This window comes from Chiloscyllium punctatum, chromosome 2 (assembly GCF_047496795.1).
Source record: "Chiloscyllium punctatum isolate Juve2018m chromosome 2, sChiPun1.3, whole genome shotgun sequence".
In the NCBI taxonomy this organism is placed as follows: Eukaryota; Metazoa; Chordata; class Chondrichthyes; order Orectolobiformes; family Hemiscylliidae; genus Chiloscyllium; species Chiloscyllium punctatum.
This window is the reverse complement of record NC_092740.1, coordinates 37,771,182-37,795,327: the sequence shown is the minus strand read 5'-3', so window position 1 is coordinate 37,795,327 and position 24,146 is coordinate 37,771,182. Positions and strand designations below refer to the sequence as shown.

General features: G+C 39.4%; 1 protein-coding gene across 2 annotated transcripts in view; it reads right to left on the bottom strand.

Moving 5' to 3' along the window:
• cdk7 (cyclin-dependent kinase 7) overlaps positions 1-24,146 on the bottom strand; it is a 58,531-nt gene that overhangs the window by 22,764 nt on the left and 11,621 nt on the right. For both annotated transcript variants that reach the window (XM_072596031.1, XM_072596040.1), the window contains exons 2-7: positions 18,630-18,689; positions 5,779-5,812; positions 4,600-4,667; positions 2,526-2,594; positions 2,295-2,405; positions 470-588 (exon numbers count right to left, since the gene is read on the bottom strand). In XM_072596031.1, coding sequence (XP_072452132.1) covers positions 470-588; positions 2,295-2,405; positions 2,526-2,594; positions 4,600-4,667; positions 5,779-5,812; positions 18,630-18,689 — 461 coding nt within the window. The remainder of the gene's footprint in view (positions 1-469; positions 589-2,294; positions 2,406-2,525; positions 2,595-4,599; positions 4,668-5,778; positions 5,813-18,629; positions 18,690-24,146) is intronic.

The following is a 24,146-nucleotide window of genomic DNA, read 5'->3' as shown; positions in this document are numbered from 1 at the left end:
GAAAATGTTGCTTCAAAAGTTTAAAATCCATTTTTAAAAAGTATTAAATGAGTGTCACACCATTTATACTAATTAAGTTACATTAAGCCACAATTTTCAAAAACAGAACAATACGAAGTATGGCATTTTTTCTGGAATAGACAGAATATCAAAAATAAATGTACATTTCATATTTCACATACTCACTAACTTGGTGTTATTTCCAGTACTATAATATTATTTGAATATCACCAAGCAAAGGAGGAAATTTCTTCTCATCTTGATTGTGCTACATCACTATACAGTACAGGAGGAAATCAGGTGACTAACTTGGAAACAATGCCTATCAAGCTGGATAAAATTTTGATACAAAATATCAGTGGACTTGATGCATGTTCTAGCACTGAGTCAAACTTCAGAAAATATGCAGCTTGCTTCATTTTAATCTACACAGTCAGGTGGTTTTCAAACATTCTCTTGTGCACGTTACCTTGTTACTACCTGATGAGTATACACTCTGTTGGGACTTCCAAATGACTTGGCTAAACCAAAATCAGCAAGTTTGAGAATTCCATTCTCATCCACTAATAAGTTGTTGGGCTTCATATCCTGAAAAATGTATTTAAATGAATGTATCATAACTACTACCCATATGCAAAAAATTATAGAAGTCAGCAATGTCAAAAACAACCTAATTATTTCAAAACTAATTGCTAATGTAGAACAGTATTGTTAAAGCAGAAACGAAATTTTGTACAGATTGTAATAAAGCTCATGAATTGTTTACTTGGAGAAGGAGGAGGATATGCAGATATGGATATTTGAAATACAGAATGTTCTAACTATATAAGAAATTCTAGAATTTTACAACTTACAGGAAGGTTATGTGACCTATTGTTTCAGTGTCAGCTCTTTGAAAAAATGATCAAATTCAATCCCAAACCACATTAGTCAATTCTGCTGTAACAGGTATTTCTTCAACAAGAATTTGCTTTAATGCAATTGAAGAATTTAGACTATTATCTACAGAACGTGAACTTTGCTTACTTGTCCTGGATACAATGTGATTCTGACCTCATTAGATTAGATGATGCGACTAATGCACAATTTTCTTATAATGCGACATCATACGAGAATGGAACTATCACGTTGTTTCAGAACCAACTGTATGCCTTTCCCCTTAATCCTAAATTATCTTAAAACGCAGAGCCTAATTACCTTTCCAAAAGTTCTTAGGTATCTGATTGAATCACCCTTTCAGGTTTGAAATAGTTTCTCCTCACCACCCCTTTGTTCTTGCGCCAATTAGCTTAAATCAATAATATTTTAATATCAGCTTGTGAGAAACAGTTCTTTTCCCCACCTTTTTACCAAGACACCCCAATTTTGCATACACAATATTACATCTTCTTCTCTGCTCCATAGAAAACAATCTCATGTTTCCCAATCTCTCCAGAAAGTTGAAGTCCCTCATGACTGTTACTATTTTGCCAAACACCTCGAAGGTCTCTCCAATGTTTTAATATTCTTCCTGAAGTACAGTGCCCAGACTTGTATATAATACTTCAGTTGAATGGCTAACCATTAATTTGTAAAGGTTGAGCATGTGGCTTTATTTTTCACTATTTACAAAGCCAAGTATCTCTCAAGCTTTTTTACTTGTCTTACCACCCTGACCTGCTATATCAAGGATTTGTGAACTTGCATCCCCATATCCCTCTATCCTTGAATCCCCTCATAACTGAATATCATTTAGATTATATTTCATCTCATTTTTTTTTCAAAATGCACAGTTTCAACTCGTATTTACATTAAATTGCATCAGCCTGTCAACTTTATCAATCAATGCTCCTTTGAATTCTACTATCCTCCTCAATATTTTCTATTATGTTTTGTATCATCTGCAAACATAAAGGAAATGTGCTGGAATTTGAACGTTGTCAACTTTGCATTCTCTTGCACAAGACAGAAAGCATTCAAGTCTGCTCCACAGTGATGAATTTGCCAATATTTGCAGAGTGCTCTCTGAACTTGCTCCCTCTTCCCTTCTGAACCTGCTTGATTGGTGAGGTTATTTTCATTGCCTTTTGTTTTTAAAAGGGAAATTGATGGATGGAGGGTTCCCCAAAGACAGCATACAACAATACTGCAAACAACAGGACTAATGTTACAATAAAGTACACACAATATTGTAATGTTATACTAATCTCTCTCTCAAAATTTAGAACTTAGAAGAATTTAGAAGAATTTTAAGTGAGTGAAATACATTGTGTCATGATATACAGGTAAAATATTCACATAGTAATAAAACTTACCCTATGTAGAATCCAGTGTAAATGAAGGTATTCTAGACCCTGGAGCGTCATTAACATATATGCTTTTATGTTAGCAGGAGTCAGCACGAGGCTGGTATCTTTTATTATTACCTACATTTGTTGAAAGAGCAGTTAAAAATGAACTTTTATAATGATAATCATAATAGCAACTGATTTCCTTCAGCATTTAAGGAATACAATCCAGAAAGTGACAGTTATGCCAAATATTACCTCTAAATCGGTCTCCATAAAATCAAAAACAAGACTGATGTTGGATTTATGGCCAAATGCATCAAGGAGCTACAAAAAAAATTACAAAATTCAGCATTCCATTTTTCATTTGAGCGTTAAACTCTGAAAAGGAAATCAAGATATTATTATCGCTCACTATAAGTTTAAATCTATGTGGCTCCAGAATTTACTAAATTCAGCATTACTGGATAATATAAATTGTTAAGTAGAAACACTTACATTTTTAACCTATTTAATCATAGAAATCAGAGTTTTTGAAAAATTCTACTGCTCCTGTCAAATTCAATTCTTTTGACTGATGGTACTTGCTCTAACACAGCAATGTGTTTGAAGCGTTTGGTTTTAAAGTGTAGTCTCCCTGTATTAACAGGAATAGATATAGAATTTCTGCATATTTATGTATTACTTAGCTGAAGATTCAGTAAATGAAATTCTACTAGTTAAAAGTGATTCCAAAGTCCACTTTCGGGCAATATAAGTAAACTCTCTAAATAATGAAACATCTGACAGTCAATTCCATAAAAGTGTCTTAACATGAAAATTCTGTGTCATGGCATAATTTTCCATATCTATTTTATTCTTCAGTTATTCCACACTTGGGTATAATATGAGATCAGAAAAAAAACTAGCCAGTGAACAGTATTCCTCATTTCCATTCACCTGCCTCAGCTCTATGTGCCAATTTCCCTTTCTAAGATTCAAGTTAATGAGCTGAAAAATCTCCATTTTGAACTCCAGCTGCCATAATTTTGCTCATATATTTTGTCTCACTTGCCATAACTTTCCATTTGATTAAAGGAACTTAGTGTACCTTATACCTTGGTGTGATCTGAAAACTGGATAAACTATTCTTTACTCATCTATATAAACAACACACAAGTTGAGAAACCAAATCAGATCCTTTCAGGAACATCAATCACATCAAGTTAATTGAAAGAATTTTATCCTGATACATACTGTCTTTCCTAGTTCCCAAACAATTACCAACCTATGTCCAAAGGTTACTTATAAATATATCCTTAGGTCCTCTTACGTCACTAATATTTTGTCATCCTCCACCCTGAAAAAAGGCACAAAGCACTTTTCTAACAAACCTGCTACTTCCCCGTTACCATTATAGCCTTACATGTATCTAACCTAAATTGGCTCAATTTACTTTTAACGTTCCTTCTCAATGTAAATAATAATTTAAAACTGCCATAGTTTGATATGTTCTTAGATAGTTTTCATAATCCCTTTTCCCAAACTCATTACTTTTTGTTTTATTGCTTTTGTAGCTCTTCCATTCTGTTGGGTTCACACTTTCTCTTGTATTTGTGTAAACATTATCTTTTAGCTTAATAAAATCATAGAGTCATAGAGATGTACAGCATGGAAACAAATTCTTCTGTCCAACCCATCCATGCCGACCAGATATCCCAACCCAATCTAGTCCCACCTGCCAGCTCCTGGGCCATATCTCTCCGACCCCTTCCTATTCATATACCCATCCAAATGCCTTTTAAAATGTTGCAATTGTACCAGCCTCCACCACTTCCTCTGGCAGCACATGCCATACATGTACCACCCTCTGCGTGAAAAAGTTGCCCCTTAGCTCTCTTCTACATCTTTCCCCTCTCACCCTAAACCTATGCCCCCTAGTTCTGGACTGACCAACTCCAGGGAAGAGACTTTAGTTTATTTATCCTATCCATGCCCCTCACAACGTCGTAAACCTCTATAAGGTCACCCCTCAGCCTCCGACGCTCCAGGGAAAACAGCCCCAGCCTGTTCAGCCTCTCCCTATTTCACAAAACCTCCAACCCTATTCATTTGACAAATATGGTTGGTGAATTACCTAACTGGTGCCTTTACCTTATACAAGCATGTAATGACTTTGCACTATACTCTAATTATTTTGAACACTTTCCTTTCTTTGGTTGTAAATTTAACCATTAACAGTTCAGACTAGTTTGTAGTGATCAGTTCATTTCTCTTCATTTCCTAGTTTTCCCTACTCAAGTTTAAAAACTTACTGATACAAATAATTTTGAAATTACTCTTTCCTACTTACTCCTATGATATTTGGGTGACTGAGTTCCTGCAACAACTTGATTTCTCGGAGGGCTGTTCTATTAATACCTAGAACAACAGATCATTACGAGTTAGGAAAAAGAATCATGAATCATGATAATAAATTAAATTTCTGTAACTGGCTCAAATTCCTTCAAATGTACATCGATTCCCATTAATAAGAATAGCAAACAATGGGTAGTTTGTTGACTTGAAAGTTAGGTTTAGGAAACTACAGTACTATTGAGAGCCCCCATGATTTTTGACCTGTTTTCTCAAAGTATATAACAACTTTACTTTGCTAATACTGTCTATAGCTGTACTTATCAAGTACCACTTGCAAAACATATCTTTAACTTACACTTTGATAAATGTGAGCCATAAAAATTTGAAATTAGCTCAATTATTTGAATATAGAATACAGAGTAGTTTATTACTGGCAAATGTGACAAGGCATCGCTTACTATAGTTGTAACTTGCTCCCAACTACCAATAAAAAACATTTGATTCCTCATCCCCCGGTAACAATTGTTTTGGTTTATTATGTGTTTAATGATTTTTAGGGGGATATAGGAAGAGGAGAATAAGAATATGAGAAGAGATTGAGTCAATTAGGACTGTATTGACTGGAGTTTAGAAGAATGAGGGCTCTCTCACAGAAATCTAACATTTCTAACAAAATTAGACAGGTTAGATGCAGGAAGGATATTCCTAATGGTGGTGGTGGTGGCAATTCAGAACCAGGGTCATCATTCTAAAAGGTTCATCCCTTATCTTTAAACTGAGAGGAGGAGACATTTCTTCGCTCTGACAGTGGTGAGCCTGTGGTACTCACTAGTACAAAAATGGCTGCGGCCAAAACATTGTATTTCCAAGAAGGAGGTAGAAATAGCTTTTGACTAAAATGATCAAGGGCTATGGGGAGAGCAGAGGGTAGAATTAGGATATTCAGCTCAATGATCAGCCATAATCATACTGAATGGCAGAACAAGCTTGAAGGCTGAATGGACTACGACTGCTCCTATGTTTTTTGTTTCCACGTTTAACAGCCTAAATATCTTAAAGATTGACCAGGTTACTGTTGCCTTCCCTCCTGAAATGTCTAATTATTTCGAGAAAGCCTCTACCCACTGTAAAAGGACCCAGAAGTCTTAACCAAATAGAATATTTCACTACTTACCATCTTTAGCTTCAGATCTGTGACCAACTTTAATCTGGAAGCAAATACAGAAGTAGAAAATGATGTGATTTTAAGCAGAGAAGTACTTTGTTGTAACATTACAATGTTGCTGACAAATTTATGATACTTTCAATATGCAACTAATCCTCTGTGAATTTTCTGCTTTAAGGATTGCAATTGTGGTTTTCCATTTTTTTTTAAAAAAAGGTTGCTAGTGAATACTACACTAACTTTCGAAAAGAAAGGGGTAGGCAAACTACATACCAGCTCCCAAACAGGTTCACAGAAACTTTGTGTACTTTCCACAGTGGATCTACAAGGTCACATTGACACAGTATAGGAGCAAATTATTGCAGGTGCTGGAATCTGTACCAAAAACATTCAGAAACTAGGAACTTCTCTAGCAAGTGCAGATTTTCTGACTCCATCCCTGAAACTCAGGGAAAGGCTCTCCTCCCCTTCAAAACTCAATTTAAAACTTTTTTTTGTTAATAGACCCTCTCAGTAAACAATTTTTCAACAATATCTTCAATCAGGGTTCAATTTTTGTTGGAAGAAAGATTAAAAGGTAGAGGATTACAGCAGGAACTTCCAGAACTTTAGGAATTCATTTGCCATTCAGTTGTATCAATCGCTCCAAAGTCTCAAAGAAATAAAACTGGATGGATCACCTGGCATTGACCTGGGCACTAGAACAGACAACTGCAAAGACAGCCCTGTAACTCTACAAAATTCTCTTTATCATCATCTGGGGGCTAGTGCCAAAATTGGGAGAGCTATCTCACGGCTAGTCAAGCAACAGCCTGACAGCTACATTTGTGGAAGCATACCTTAGAGAGAATATCCCAGACATAGACATCACCATCACCATCACCATCACCATCCTTGGATATGTCCGGTCCCACTGGCAAGGTAGACCCAGCAGAAGAGACAGCCCAACAGTCAGGAGGGAGTTGCCCTCAAAATTGACTCAAGACCCCATGAAGTCTCAAGGCTTCAGGTTAAACATGGGCAAGGAAGACTATTGCTGATTCCTTATACCACCCTCCCTCAGCTGATGAATCAGTACTCCACTATGTTGAGTAACACTTGGAGGAAGCACTAAGGATGGCAGGGGCACAAAATGTACTGAGTGGGGGATTTCAACAACCAAGAGAGTGGTTTGGCATCAGCGCTACTGATCGGGCTGGTCAGGTCCTCAAGGACGTAGCTGCTAGACTGGGTCTGCAGCAGGCAATGAGGGAACCAAGAAGAGGGAAATATATACTTGACCTAATCCTTACCAATCTACCAGCTGCAGATGCATTACCGGCATGAGTGACCACTGCAGAGTCCTTGTGGAGACAAAGTCCTGCATTCACACGGAGAATAACCCTCCATGATGTTTTGTGTCACTATCGCTATGCTAAATCGGTCAGACTTAGAAACGATCTAGCAACTCAAGACTGGACATATGAGAGGCGCTGTAGGTCATCAACAGCAGCATTATACTCGAGCAAAATTTGCAAACTCATGGCCTGGCATCCTCATTCAGCCATTACCATCAAACCAGGGGATCAACACTGGTTCAATGGAGAGTGCAGGAGGAAATGTCAGAAACAGCACCAGGCACATCTGAGGATGAGACGTCAACCTGGTGAAGCTACCAACTAGGACTACTTGCATGCCAAACAGCATAAAGAGCAAGTGATAGATAGCTAAATGATTCCACAATCAACAGAACAGATCTAAGCTCTGTAGTCTGCCACATCCAGTAGTGAATGGAGGACGACAATTCAACAACTCACTGGAGGTGGCGGCTCCACAAATATCCCCACCCTCAACGAAGGAAGAGCCCAATACATCAGTGTAAAAGTCAAGGCTGCAGCCTTCGCAGCAATCTTCAGCTGTCCAAGTGGACAGTTTACCTTTGCCTCCTCCAGTGGTCTCCAGTAATACAGATACCAGTCTTCATTCCCTCCACACAAAGACTCCGGCAACAGTACTGAAGACTTGTGCTTCAGAACTTGCTGCTCCCCTAGTCAAACTCTTCCAGTACAACACTACCATCTACCCAACAATGTGGAAAATTGCTAAAGTAGGCCCTGTATATAAAAGGAAGGACAAAACCAACCCAGCCAATTACCACCCTATCGGTCAACTCTTGATCTTTAATGAGTTTTAATTGTTTAATATATTTTTCACTATTTATGTTGAGTTTTATATATTTTATAAACTTTACCAATTTGCATATGAAATTACATTTAAGACTTTAACCACTTACCAGGCATTCAACAAACTAGCTCTTTTCTCTGTGCTAGAGCAAGAACCAATGTTTCAACTCCAATTAATCTAACTTTGTCTATGATTCCTTGCCATGGGGTCCTTTCCTTGTTTGCCCCTCTCAGACATACCAGCTGCCTGGTTCTCAATCCTTCTACCAGTTGGAATAGATTCTCCCTGTTACATCTAGATCCCTCATGGAATTGCAAAGGTAAAAAAACCATAGCTGGAGTTAGGTACAGGCCTCCAAATAGTAGTCAGGAGCTTGGGCACAAGACACATCAGGAGATAGAAAAGATGTGTAGGAAAGGCAAAGTTACAGTGATCATGGGGGATTTCAACATGCAGTTGGAAGGAGAAAATCAGGTTGGTGGTGGATTGCAAGAAAATTAATTTGGAATGTCTATAAGGTGGCTTTTTGGAGCAGCTTGTGGTGGAGCCCACTAAGGAACAGGCCATACCGGATTTAATGTTGTGCAAGGAGGCAGACTTGATAAAAAAGCTTAAGGAGAAGGAACCCTTAGGAGGCAGTCATCATAACATGATTGAATTTACTCTGCAATTTGAGAGGGAGAAGATAGAATCAGAGGTAACGGTATTACAGCTGAATAAAGGCAACTGCAGAGGCATGAGAGAGAAGCTGGATAGAACTGACTGGGAGAAGAGCCGAGCAGGAAAGATAGTGGAACTGCAATCGCAGGAGATTCTGGTAGTAACTCAGGAAACACAGCAGAGATTTATCCCAAGGAAAAGGAAGCATGGTACAGGGAGGATGAGGCAACCATGGCTGACCAGGGAGAGCATAAAAACATATAATTTGGCCAAGGGCAGTAGGAAACCAGAGGATTGGGAAGCTTACAAAGACAAGAGGGCAACAAAAATAAGAGGGAGAAAATGAAATATGACAGTATGCTCGCCTGTAATACAAAGGAAGATTGTAAGAATTTCTTCAGATAAAGGGCAAAAGTTGACAATGGACAACTGGAAAATAATGCTGGAGAAATAGTAATGGGAACCAAGGAAATGGCTGAGGAACTGAATAATTACTTCGTGTCACCCTCACAGTGAAAGAGACGAGTAATAGCCCAAATATTCAAGAGTGTGAGGGGGCAGAGCTGAGTATGGGGGCCATCACCAAGGAAAAGGTGCTAGAAAAACTGAATGACCTGAAGGTGGATAAATCATCTGGACCAGACTGACTATGGGAGATAGCTGAAGAGATAGCAGAGGCATTAGCGGTGATCTTTCAGGAAATCGCAGGAATCAGAGAGGATCCCAGAGCATTGGAAAATTGCTAACATGACATTCCTGTTTAAAAAGGAGTAAGGCAAAAGACGGAAAATTACAGACCGATTATCCTAAACTCGCTTGTATGTAAGATCCTGAAATCCATTGGGAAGGATGGTCAGCATGGTTTTATCATGCCTGATAAATCTGCTGGAATTCTTTGAGTAAGTAACGAGCCAATGGATGTTATCGACCTGGACTACAAGAAGGCCTTTGACAAGGTGCTACACAAGAGGCTATGGAGTAAGATAAGGGACCGTGGTGTCAGAGATAAGGTGCTAGAATGGATAGAAGCTTGGCTGTCTGGCAGAAAGTAGACAGCATGGATTAAAGGGTCCTTCTCAGGATATTAGCTGGTGACATGGTGTTCTGCAAGGCTCAGTATTGTGTCCACAACTTTTCACTTTATACATTAACGATCTAGATGCAGGAACTGAGGGCATTCTGGCTAAGTTTGCAGATGATACAAAGATAGGTAGAGGACAGGTAGCATTGAGATGGTGGGGAGACTGCAGAAGGATTTGGACAAGTTAGGAGAATGGGCAAAGAAGTGGCAGATGGAGTACAATATGGGAAAGTGTGAGGTCACTTTTGTAGGAAAAATAAAGGTATGGACTATTTTCTCAATGGGGAGAAAATTCATAAGTCTGAAGTGGGAAGAGACTTGGGAGTACTACTCCAGGATTCTCTCAAAGTAAACTTGCAGGTTGAGTGAATAGTTAGGAAGGCAAATGCAATGATGGCATTCATTTTGAGGGGACTTGAATATAAAAACAGGGATTTACTTAAGACTCTACAAGGCTCTGGTCAGATCACTTCTGAAGTATTATATGCAGTTATGGGCCCCATATCTCAGGAAGGATGCAGTAGCCCTGAAGTGAGTTCAGAGGAGGTCCCAGGAATTAAAACAAATGCGGAACATTTGAAGACTCTGGGTTTATACTCTGAGTTTAGAAGGATGAGGGGGGAATCTAATTGAAACATACAGAATACCGAATGGCCTGGACACAGAAGATTAGTCGGAGGGATTATGACCCAACGGCATAACCTTAGAGTAAAGGGAAGACTTTTTAGAATGGAGATAAAGAAAATCTTCCTCAGCCAGAGAATTATGAACCTATGGAATTCATTGCCACAGAAGGTCAGGTCATTGAGGATATTTAAGACCGAGATAGATAGATTTGAGTATCAAGGGAATCAAAGGTTACAGGGAGAAAGCAGGAGAATGGGGTTGATAAACTTCACAGCTGAAAAATGTGTTGCTGGAAAAGCGCAGCAGGTCAGGCAGCACCCAAGGAGCAGGAGAATTGACGTTTCGGGCATAAGCCCTTCTTCAGGAATTTATATCAACGTTTCAGGCATACGCTTCACAGCCAGGATTGAATGGCCTAATTTCTGCTCCTATGTCTTTTGGTCTTAGAGAGGTTTATAAAATCATGAGTGGGATAGATAGGGTTAATGGTAGGTGTCTTAAAAGAAACTTGGACAAGTACATGAATAGGAAAGGTTTGGAGGGATATGGGTCAGGAGCAGGCAGGTAGGACTAGTTTAGTTTGGGATTATGTTTAGCGTGGGCTGTTTGGACTGAAGTGTCTGTTTCCATGCTATATGACTATGACTCTATAAGACTGCCCTAATGTCTCTAATGTTTCTATATAATTGGAGTTCCTCATCTACTACTCTGGTCAATCTTTTCTGCACTCTCTCGAATATATTCACGTCACTTCTGAAATTTGGTGACTAGAATTGGATTCTTTGGGTAATACTCTACTTGAGGCCAACTCAATGTTTTATACACGTTCAAGTTAACTTTCTTGCTTTTGAATTCTATATATCCACAGATAAAGTCCATAATGCTTTTTTTTTAAAAAATGTATTTTTATTGAAAAACAGATTTTTAATATTACAAATACAAAATACAATTCAAAACAATATAAAGAAAGATTTAAAGTTTAAAAACCCATGTACAAATGTATAAACATATATAAAAATAATTCTAAAAAAACCCAACTAACTACTTAAATAAATAATAAACAAACGAATAAATAACAATAATAGAGCTCAGTAAAACAAAACACTAACTCTCAAATATCGAGAGCATTACTTTTCACATATGAATATGTTTGCAGGTCCCCCTCTAGATATTAGACTTGTAAAGCACAATAGTTACAGCTATATAAAAGCCCTTATTAGTGTAGCAGACAAATCTCTGTCTCCGGGTATTCCAAAAAGGGCCGCAATGTCTTATAGAATTCTCAGTTTTGTGGTGTACCATACTTGTAAGAAAATCCAAGGGGATTTGCTCCATAACAATCTTATGCCAATCTGACAGGCTCGGGAGATTTTCAGACACCCAAACTAACAAGATATTATTTCTTGCGCAGAAAGTGAGGATGTTGAAAAGCTTTCTCTTATGCACATCTACAGGGAATACTCTAGGCAGGCCAAGAAGCAGGTCCTTCTCCACTCTTACGCCCAAACACCTTGCCATTGTACCTGCCACAGCACTTCAGTACGTTTGAAACCTACCACAGTATCAGAGACAATGGGTAAGAGTGCACATACCAACCCTACACTTGGGGCATGTTGAAGATAGCCCTGGTTTAAATTTTGACAAATGATCCAGAGCCAAGTGAACCCTGTAGGGAATCTTCACCTGTAAAGCATGGCTCCTAGTGCAAATTGATATCTTTCTTGCGTTTTCCCAAATATCTTCCCACGCCTCTGACGAGACCTCAACGCCAAGCTCTCTTTCCCACACCCTGCAAAGTCTATCGAACGCATCTGAGGGGCCGTCCTCCAATTGATGATATAAAGTGCTGACAGAAAGTGTACTCTTAGCACTGAGCACCCTCCTCTCTATGTTGGATTTGTAGGGATTAGTCAAAAGTGTAGCCTTTTTTTGATTAAAATCCTGAACTTGAAGAAATGAAAGAAGTCCCTGCTAGATAGCTCATATTTCCACACTAACTGATCAAAAGACATCATTGTGTCTCCCTCAAATAAACTACCCATGGAAGACACACCCCTAGCTGCCCAATGTTTGAATCCTGAATCCATCATTCCTGGTTGAAACCCCATCATACCTACTATAGGTGGAAGAAAAGATGTTTTAGCAATATTGCCTTCCCTCCACTGAATTGCCCTCCATGCTTTAACAGGATTGATAACTATTGAGTTATGGCATTATTCCTTAACTGTCCTCATTTTGTCCAAAAATAGCAAACTATCAAGGGGGCACTTTGCCGGAGAAGCTTCAATATCTAAATTGAAAAAAAAAGATCCCCACAAGCCCAAACACTCATGTAAGATAAAAGCGAGCTTAGTTGATAGTTTTTAATGTCCAGGAGATCCACTCCCCCCAAGTCTGTGAGGCAATTGCAGTTTAGCTAATTTAGTAAGGGGCCGCTTATGATGCCAAATAAAAAAGGTGAACCAGCCGTTCAGTTTCCTGAACGTTTGCTTTTCGAAAATCTGCGGAGCATCTGTATAGGGTACAACAAATGGGGGAGAATATTCGTCTTAATAAGAGCTATGGGACCTAACCATGAGACCAGAAGCGCCTCCTATCTTTGAAGGTCTTGTTTGATTTTGTCGAATAATTTCAAAAAAAATTAGCTTCAAACAATCGATCAAGAACTGGAGTGATGAATATGCCCAAATACATAAAACCACCAGCGACCACTTAAATGGGAAGTGAGATTCGCCCTCAAGACCAAGTACCTTCCTAAGACCACCCAGAGGTATAGACTTTGATTTTGCAATATTAATCTTGTACCTCAAAAAGGTGCCAAACGAGCTGATGCATTGCATCAGGCGAGGCACTGAAACTGCTGGATTGACAAAAAATAAAAGGAAATCATCTGCACACAATGAAATCTTATGTAATTTTGACTCAATTTCTGGAGCCGATATATTGGGATCCCTACTAATGGCCTCCGCCAATGGTTCAATCACCAATGTAAAAAGCAGTGGTGAAAGGGGACAGCCCTGTCAACTGTCAGTAAATATGCTAAAATTGCTTGATCATACCCAATTGGTGACCGCAGCGAGAGGGTCGCCGGAGAGAACCTTTACCCATCTAATAAAAGCTTCGTCCAAACCAAACTGCCCTAGAGTATAAAAAAAGGTACAGCCACTCAACTCAGTCAAGTGTCTTCTTTGCCTCTGGAGAAGTCACCAATCCCTGTATTGACTGTTGTTGGCACGCTTAAATTACAATAAGCAGCCTCCTAGCATTATTGGAGGATCTGCAGCCCTTTATGAAGCCTGTCTAGTTCTCTTTAACAAAAGGTAACAGTTTCCAGCCTTACCACAAGAGTCTTGGAGAGGATTTTATAGTCAACATTTAAGAATGAAGTGGGCCTGTAAAAAGCGCAGTCCTCCAGGACCTTCCCTTTTTTAAGAATAAGCGAAATATTGGCCTCTCTGAGATGGGGAGAAGACGATCATACTGTACGAGCCATTGAACATGTTTAGCATCGGGCCTGACAATATGTTTATAAATCCCTTATTGAATTTGCTGGGAAGTCAGTCAGGACCAGGCGCCTTTCCACTCTGAAGCTGTTTCACAGCGTCATGCACATTTTGGTCCAATAAAGGTGCATTGAGAAAAGACTTGTTTGGAGATCACACTTGGGAGCTCCAGATCCTTGAAAAAGGACTGCATCTTGGCCTGCCCCTCCTTACAACTCTCAGATTGGTATAATTCAGAGTAAAATCTCTGGAATGTCGCATTAATCTTTTTGGAATCACGTTAGGTTCCCAGACTTTCCTAAACAACGTAATGGCTTGAGGGGTGCTCCTTTTCCTGGCGAGATACGCTACATACTTGCCCAGTTTGTCACCATGCTCATATAATCTTTGTTCTGCGAAAAGTAAGCTACTTCTTTGCTGTCTGTGAGAGCACAGAATTCAATGCAGACAGCAGAACCATTCCTGAGCATAGTTTAGACCAGATTGTTACCGATTAAAAACACAAAAAGAAAGACCCTACTGGATTTCCTCTTTTTTTTAAAAAAGGTAGAGACATACACAAACAACACTTCTATTTGTACATACTAAATTGTTCAGATTAAGTTAATTTGTCCAACCGATATAGCTTGGCCAACGAGGGCCTGTCAAAGCAAGCCTTCTCGGCTGCCTTCAACCGTGCTTTGAGGAGATATTGCTGCTTGCCCTTCTGCCATTTCCTCCAGGCAGAGTAGGAGATAACTGGCATAGGTTTTGGCAGTTTCCCAAAGGACGAACTAGCTACTAAGCGAGCCTGAATTAATGTCTAGGAATGCCCAAAATTCCTTTGACAAGTACTCCACAAACTTATTATCCTTAAGGATAAGGGATCCATTCACCAGTGCCTCGGGCCCACTATAGTGTCCTTAATCTTAACCAACAGGTACACTGGAGCGTGATCAGAGATGGTAATATCACCGATCGTACAAGGTGCCACCAAGTCCAGTGTTGTTACAGGGATCAGAAAAAAAAAATCAATCAATCCTGGTGCGACATCTGTGTGGATTGGAAAAAAAACCGTAAAATCCCAGCCTGTAGGGGGGAGAAGCCTCCAAATGTCCACCAACCCTAACTCCACACACAGAACGACTAATTGTTTAGTTTGTACAGAGGGTATGGAGGGGCCTTTGGGCAACTGTCTACTGTGGGATTCATGAGACAGTTAAAATCTCCCCCTAAAATGAGATGCCGGAACTCGAGACCAATCAATTTAGAGAACGCATTCACCAGAAATGTGAGGGGATGGGCCGGAGGGCAGTAAACATTTAAAACACCATATTCTTCCCAGTTTATCAAGCTTTGGAGGATTACAAACCTCCCGTGTGGGTTTTCAACACACTCTATTAACTTAAATGGGAGATTCCTCCTAACCAATATAGCCATTCCCCTACTTCAGGTATTAAAAGATGAAAAGTAAACCCGATCAAAGCCATTCTGCTGTATTTTCAAATGCTCCCGATCATCCAAGTTTAATAAAGCAATATCCACCTTTTCCTTTCTAAGAGTAGAAAGTACCTTTTTCCTCTTAATTGGTGAGCGATTACTCTTGATGTTCCAGGTACACCATTTAATCAAGTCATTAGCCATAACCTTAGATTAGCCATAATCTAAACAGTAACATTTAGATTCCAGAGAGGAGGATCTCGAATTACAAATCACTGAGCCTTAGTGACACAAGATCCATCGAACATAAAAATACTAGATAAACTAAAACCATTACAGTGGACAAACCTACTAAGCTATCAAAGATTTTATGCAACAAAAACCAGAAAACTAACATGTAAAACATCAATGGCATTGAATAGGGAAACTCACCCCCTTCCCAAAGGGGAGAATGTACATATCCCAAAACTCAACTTCCCATCCTGCTGCCAGGGCATTTAAATACCTGAACTGGGCATAAACTGCCTGTAAGTAGGCATCTAGCCATTCCAACCATTTTCCCTTCTCCTAGCAAGAGCCGCACCATAAACACAAGCAGAAAAGAAAGAAAATACACCATGAACAAAGAAATTTTGGAAAAAAGGTTAAGTTACCCCACCCATCCTTTGGTAAAGCTTAACTTAGAAATTGAAAGTACACATCCCAACCACTCCCGAGCATAGTTCAGACCAGATGGTTACCAATTACAAACTCAAAAAGACAGACTCGACTGGATCTCTCTTTTTTAGAAAGTAGAGACATTCCCAAACAACACTTCTATTTGTACACACTAAATTGTTCAAATTAAGTTAACTTGCCCACAAAATCTCTTCCCTTCTCCGACATGTCAAAGAGATGTACAGATCCATCTAAGGTCATCCGAAGCACCAGCGGATACTTCGGAGAGTACTGGATACCAAGTTTCCTCAGTCTTTTCTTCATGCTGTCATAAGATTTTCCTTTCCAGTTCACCGCCACTGAAAAGTCCTGGAAGAACATGATCTTCGAGCCCTCTTAAACTAGGGCCTTCGGACCCTTCCCCTGGATTCTGGAAGCTTCCATGATTCTTTCCTTATCTCTATGGTGATGAAACCACACTAAGACAAGATGAGGACGTTGGTCCAGACCTCACCTCCGTGCCGTGACCTAGTGAACACCCCCCACCCCCGCAATCTTCAAGCTTCTCATTCCAGCCTCCAAGTTAAGGAATTTTGCCAACCAGTCCTTAATAAATTCCACCGGTCGCTCAACTTCCTTACCCCCCCCAGCAAACCGACGATCCGTTTATTTTTTTCTCCCACCCCTGTTCGAGATCAACCTGGTCAGGCAACTTATAGATATGCATCTCCAGGGCCTGGATCCTATCCTTGGAGATATTGGTATCAGCTTCCACCACTGTGATCCCGTATTCTACCTTATTTTTCTTCTTCTCCAGGTCTCCCAGCTGCTGCTCATGCTTCTGCAGCATGATAGAGATCAGGACCAGCCTCCCCTCTACCTGCTTCCCCAACATCTCGCGAGATTTCACAAACTCCTTTACCAGGACCTAATAGGAAATAGAGTCCGTGGATCCTGGAGGCTGGGCTGCAGGCCCGTCCTCGGATGTCTCTCTTCCCTTCTTCTGCAGCCCTGGACAGCAAAAACTGAGGTAAGTTGCTTTCTGACAGTTTCCTGGGACTCCAGGGCCTTTCCAGAGTCCCAGGGTATTGCAATGGTCCGGGTACGGTGAGTTAGGACTTCACACCACTTGCAATGTGGTGTGGAGCTCTGCAACGCAATCTTCCTAGATCGCCGCCATCTTGGATCTCCCCACCATCATGCTTTATTTACTGCTTTCACGACTTGTCCTGCCATCTTCAACAATTTATGTCCCTGTGCTCTTATTTTCATTCATTCAGAGAACATGTGTTGCTGGCTAGACCAACATTTGTTACTCCAGTGAATTTAGAGAGGGGTGATAGTGAACCATAATCATGAATGGCTACAGTCCATGTGATATAGATCTACCTTCATTACCATTATGAACTGATTTACAGCATTTTGCCCACTAACAGCAAAGAATTGGTGCTATAGCCCCAAGTCAGAATGGCCTGTGGTTTGGAAGGGTAATTGTAGGTAATGGAATTACTATACATCTGCTGCCCTTACCCCTCTATAAGGTAGATTTGCAGACTTGATAAGATGTTGTCAAAACATCTTTGATGAATTATTGCAGTGCATCTTTAAATGATGCGTATTACTGCTGAATTGGTGAGGGGGGAGAGCATCTTTAAGGTGATGAATAAGTTGGCTACAGGGCACAGGTATAGGGTAAGAGATAGGAAAGATATAAAAGAGACCTAAGGGGCAACTTTTTCACGAATGAGCTGCCAGGGGATGTGGAGGAGGCTAGTACAATTGCAACATTTGCAACATTTAAAAGGCATCTGATTGGGTATATGAATAGGAAGGGTTTGGAGGGAATAGGCCGGGTGCTGGCAAGTGGGACCAGATTAGGTTGGGATATCTGGTCGGCGTGGACGAGTTGGACTGAAGGTTCCGTTCTCATTTTCTTCATCTCTGACTTGAAGTGGGCAGTTTTGTCCTCGTTGGTGTCAAGCTTCTCAGGTGTTGTTGGAGCTGTATCCGTCTAGGCAAGGGGAAAATGGTCAATCAATTTATGCCTTCTCGATGGTGGACCAGTTTTGTGCAGACAGGAAGTGGATTTCTTAACTCAGAATTCCTCATTTCTGACTTGTTCGTGTAGCCACAGTCCTTACATAGCTGGTGCAATTCAGCTTCTGGACAATGGGAAACCCCAGGCTGCTGATGGTAGGGCATTTTGCATAATACCACTGAACCCTCTTTCGAATTGTTCACTTTGTTTTCATGTTGTCGCTCTGCATTCTTGCTATAAAAAAGTGAATCACTACACACATGCATGCATTAAAATTTCATTTTCTACTCAGCTTCCCAATGCAGGCTCCTGATCTTTACAGACAGAAGGAACATTGACAAACACTGCACCTGTTCTAACTCAAAATAGGTGATATCTATTCATTAGCTCATTGTTAAAGGCATTGCCCTGGGAAATCAGATTCAACATGCCTGCTTTAAAGTGTTGACAAAGCCTGGTAGTTATTTGCCAATCTTGTTAACTTTTGTATGCTCCATTGCTATGCCTCTACCAGAGGCCACGTGTCAAAAAAGCACTCTCCTCTGATTCAGTATAAGTATTGGTTTTCCCCTTAAATTGGATTTCTTGCTAATTATCCCTTTACGAATTAGTGCAAGACAACAAACCTTGACAATATGCTTTCCCTTTTTTCAGCAATACAGAGGTTTTGTCGTACCAAATCACTATAAAAAAATCTGAAAACTGTGCTTACCTTCTTTATTGCAACAATGTTGTCTGTGTTCTTGTCTTTTGCCTTATATACAGTGGCAAACTAAAAATTAAAAATAAAAAATTAATTGCATAAGTTAATGTAGGGAAAAAACCAAATTGTAAAGCAATACTATCAAATATAAATGCCTCGAGTAAATCAATAAAATTGCTTCTAATTTACATAACCAATATATGTATAAATATAGTTCCACAAAACAGTATGCAAGAACAATTGGAATGAATGGGGGCAAACTCGACAGATGAGTCACTGCAACTTTGAGAGCTAATAGCAATTCTATTGCGAATCTGGATTTTCCAATTTAGACAAAACAGATTGCAAAAACACTGCAATGATGTAGCAAATGAAGGCTAGAAACGGAGTTCGGCAAATAAAAGCTGGTACGTAATTTTTAAACTCTCTTATGACCAACAGATTCACATTCTCCAGTTTGCTGAGCCTGCAAATGACTGACATGTGTGATATTCAGGAGTATAATACTTTAGGATTTGCATTTCAAAATAGAGGCGGATGGATGTGATCAGGTGTGAGATCATTTTTTTTTAAACATATACAGGTCAGAAAGCAATCTGGAACAATCTCCTAAAAGCATGAACTCCAAGAAAGCACGCATTGCAGTGCAGTGACTGCCGGCAGTATTCATTGTGATAAGGTTTCTTCTTTAATATTGTAGGGCTTATGACAGGGAGAGTAAGTACATTAAAGCAATTAGAACGTAGAATGTTACAGCGCAGTACAAGCCCTTTAGTCCTCAATGTTGCACCAACCTGTGAAATTAATCTAATGTCTATCTCACCTACACTGTTCCATTACTATCCATATGTTATGTCCAGTGCCCACTTAAATGCTCTTAACCTCAGTGAGTCTACCACTCTTGCAGGCAGGCCATTCCAGGCCCTTAGTTTAGCTTTGACTTCAGAGAAGGTTCAAAGGTTTACTTCAGCAGATCTCATTTCAGAAGGTTGAACAGTTTCTCCTAGCAGGGGAATCAGAACAGTTAAGTGAACCAATCACTTCAGCAGAAGTGATTTCTATTCTATGGAGCTTCAAAGCCACACGTCTTCAAATTGTTAAAACTAAGTAGGTTTAGGCCGTCAAAATTCTGAAAGTTCCTCCAGCTGACTCAAGGAATTGTAAAATATGCCCATAGTTCAAATTAAAGAAACTGTGGAAAGTCAGCCAAGTAAACTTATTTTAAGAAGTTGAAACAGGAGCTTTATTTTGTTTTCAGCACAGATTCCAGCGTCTGCAATAATTTGCTCCTGAAATAGGTGTAATTTCTTTCCAGGAGAGTCCCTGTTATGGGCAGCATTGGGAAACAGGTTGAAACTTTGTTCTGATGTCTGTGTCAAGATCCTTCTGTTTTCTGAATATATGGTTTTGTTCTATTTTCAGCCTTGTGTGAATGTTTCAGAGATTCCTGCTATCTTAACTAATGTAAAAATTAAATATACAATCAATCAAGTCAGGCTTCAAAACGTGAATTGTCCAGCTTTGCAATCAGGTGGGATCATAATGCTTGTCTTTTTTGGTGTCATTAGACTTAAGCTTATTTTGCAGATATTCTAGAAATTATATTCAACCTTTCCCCTCAAAAGCTTCAATACGGTGTTAAATTGTCATTTTGCAATACCACTCTGCATTGCAAATCAACTGATCTAACCCAACCCAAACACTGGTTAGCCCAGTTGGCTGGGCAGCTGGTTCATGACGCAGTGATACCAACAGCATGGGTTCAAATCCCATTCCAACTGAGGTCACCATAAAGTTCCGATCTTTTCAAATCACCTCTTACCTGAAGCATAGTGATCCTCTGATTAAATTACTACTAATGTGTCTCTAATGAGAGAGCAGCCTTCTAGTTCTCTGGGACTATGCAACTTTACCTTACACAGGATTCAACATAGGGTATTGATAGGCTACTTAACACCAGGAGGCATTATATTCAGGTTTGGTCAGGGAAGCTGCAACTAATCAAAATGCACATATTGCTAATATGGAGGAGAACAACTGCCATAAATGTTTGGGATTTGAATTAGAGATCTCTCTGGCCTTTGGCACAGTCACTTGTAGTTAATCTCGATCAGGGTGAGACAACACATTATCAACATTTTTTTCTTTCCTCAATTGCAATTTAAGGATGAAAACCATGTTCACCTAAAAATATATTAACAAGATAGAAAGTTCAATTTTTACACTTCTACGTTGCTATCAAAATTGAACAACAGTTTCACGTTCACATAAATATTAGATTAGATTACTTACAATGTGAAAACAGGCCCTTCAGCCCAACAGGTCCACACTGACCCATCGAAGCGCAACCCACCCAAACTCATTCCCCTACATTTACCACTTCACCTAACACTACGGGCAATTTAGCATGGCCAATTCACCTAACCAGCACATCTTTGGACTGTGGGAGGAAACCGGAGCATCTGGAGGAAACACACGCAGACACGGGGAGAATGTGCAAACTCCACACAGACAGTCGCCTGAGGTGGGAATTGAACCCAAGTCTCTGGCGCTGTGAGGCAGCAGTGCTAACCACTGTGCCGCCCAATTTTAGAAGTGTGTGGTTTTAGGATAGTGTTCAATGTAAACATATTCTCTACTTAACATATTTCTAATTCTCCAAATTCGTTAATGGAGCCATTCAGATGACATCAATAATTGGACCTATTTAAACACCAAGCATTTAAATAGAAGTTTGATTGATTGCTCTCCCAAAAACTCCAGTAACACCTAAAGAACCTACAAAAGGGACTGAATTGAAATAGATTTTATGTCAAATGTATGTTTGATTTTGCAAAGTACCATTTGATCATGTGTACGATTGGCAAATTACATGCAAAGTAACATTGTGGCTATATTTGTCTCAAGCACTGCATGACTGGTTTGCACACCCACCTGAGGTGGAATGTGAATTGTGAGAAGGATGCGTAGACACTATGGGGATTTAGACATGCTAAGTGAGTGGGGTAAGAATATGGCAAGTAGAATATAATGTGGCAAAATATGAAATTATCCATTTTGATTGGAAAAATAGAAACATAAAAGTGAGCAATTAAGAAATGTTGATAACCAAGGGAACTTAGGCATCCTTGTTCATAAAACACTGAAAGTTACCATGAACCTGCCTCAAGTAATTAGGAATGTTATTCACATACAATATTACAAGATGGTTTCAGTTCAGGAATAAATGAGTCTTGCTGCAATTGTGTCCAGCCTTGATGAAACCACACCTGGAGCATTGTATGCAATTTTGTTCTTCACTCCTAAACAATTATATACTTGCGATAAAGGGAGCTCAATGAAGATTCACCAGAGTCTCTGCGTTGACAGGATTGTCCCATGATATTGTGACTCAGCCTATATTTTCTGAGTCAAAAATCACACAACACCAGGTTATAATCCAAAGGTTTAATTGGAAGCACACTAGGTTTTGGAGCGCCGCTCCTTCATCAGGTGGCCCTCCGAAAGCTAGTGTGCTTCCAATCAAACCTTTGGACTATATAACCTGGTGTTGTGCGATATTTAACTTTGTACACCCCATATCATGACTATATTTTCTGAAGCTTAGATGAGAAGTGATTTAAGCACACAAAACTCCTACAGCATTTGACAAGGTTAGAAGCAGGAAGGATCTTTCTCCTAATAAAAAGTAAAATATTGCAGATGCTGGGAATTAAAAAAAATGCTGGAGAAACTCAGCAGGTCTACCAGAATCCGTGGAGAGAAGCAGAGTTAATGCTAGAGCCCAATATGACTCCTTTATTGTGCTTGGATTGGGTATGGTGGGAGAAAAAGGTAAGGAAGTGGATTCACAAGTAACAAAAATAACCCTTGCTATTCAAAAATGGAGGGAGGTTTTTAACCTACTTAGCATGACATCAGCTGTGGTAAATCTATTGTTAGAGACTGCTAACAGAACACTTAGAAAATCTTCATATAATTGATAAATCTGCATTGGGTTTCACCAAACAGAAACTGTGTTTAACAAACTTGCTAGTATTTTCAAAATCATAACTCTTTGGGCAGATGAGGTAAAGCCAGTGGGTGCAGCATAATTGAATTTTTAAAAAGAATTTGATCTCTCGTCACACAAAAAGTTATTGGACTGAATTAGTGCTCATGGGGTTGAAAGTTATATATTGGATTTAGGACGGATTACAAATGGGAATCAGTTGGTCTTTAGTGAATTGACACACTGTTACAAGCATGATACGATAAAGATCAGTGCTTGAATCTCAAAACTTTACCATCTCTATCAGTGATTTAGATGACAGCATTGAATGTAATACAGTCAAGCTAGCTAGTACAAAGCTGGATAGGAAAATAGGCTAAGGCAAGGACAAGGAGATTGAAAAGTGATATAGGCAGCTTAAGTGACTAGGGAGGAATGTTGCAGGTGAAATATAATGGGAAGTTGTCAAGTTATTTACATTGTTAAAAGGATGAGCTTTTCTATTTTTCCTTCCAACAGTGAGAGAATGGGACATGTTGGTATTCAGAGAAATGGTGTGTCCTTAAACACAATATCATAAATGTTAACATGTAGGCACAACAAGAAATTAGGAGAACAAATGGTATATTAGTCTCATTGTGAAAGGATGTGAGTATAACAGTAAATTATATTGGGTTCTGATGACAGTAATGCATACAATTTTAGTCTTCATACCCAAGGAAGGATATATTCGCCAGAGACAACACAATAAAAAGTTCACTAGATTGATTCATGAATTTCCTTGGAAGAGTGTCCTATGCAGCATGATGGAAGTGACTGATCCAAAATCCTTTGGAGTTTAGAAGGAGGAGATGAGCTTATTTAAATGTAGACTGCAATGTATAAAAAGACCGAGCATAAGACAATCCTATTCTTAAGCCAAGAATCATTCTTAAGCCTATAGTCATTGTATAAATTGGCTTTTTTTTCGGTAAAGAACATTGTTCTCTATTAAGGAGATAAAACCTGAAATGTAAGTTTTACTCAATTATAAGTTAGTGAGAGAAACCTGGTCAGAGAGATTCACAGCATGGACCTCTATAGACCTCTATAAAGGTCACCCCTCAGTCTCCTACACTCCAAGGGAAGAAAGTCCCAGCCTATCCAACCTCTCCTTCTAACTCAAACCTTCCAGTATTTTCTGCACTCTTTGTAGTTTAATAGTATTCTCTCTCAGGTAGGGTGACCAGAACTGCATGCAGCATTTTCGTGAAAATGCTTTTTTTTCTCATTTCTTCCTTGCTTTTTTTTGCAGATCACTAAGTTTATGCTCTCTTGTTCCATTTACAAACAGAAACAGTTTCTCCCTATCGACTCTATCAAACCTGATTTTTGTAAATCTCTATTACTTCTCTCAGCCTTCTTCTCTCCAAGGAGAACAGCCCCAAATTCTTCAATCTATTCTCATAACGGAAGTTCCTCATCCTAGAACCATTCTTATAAATCACTTACATGATCTCTCCAAAGTATTCCCATCCTTTCTATCATGTGGTACC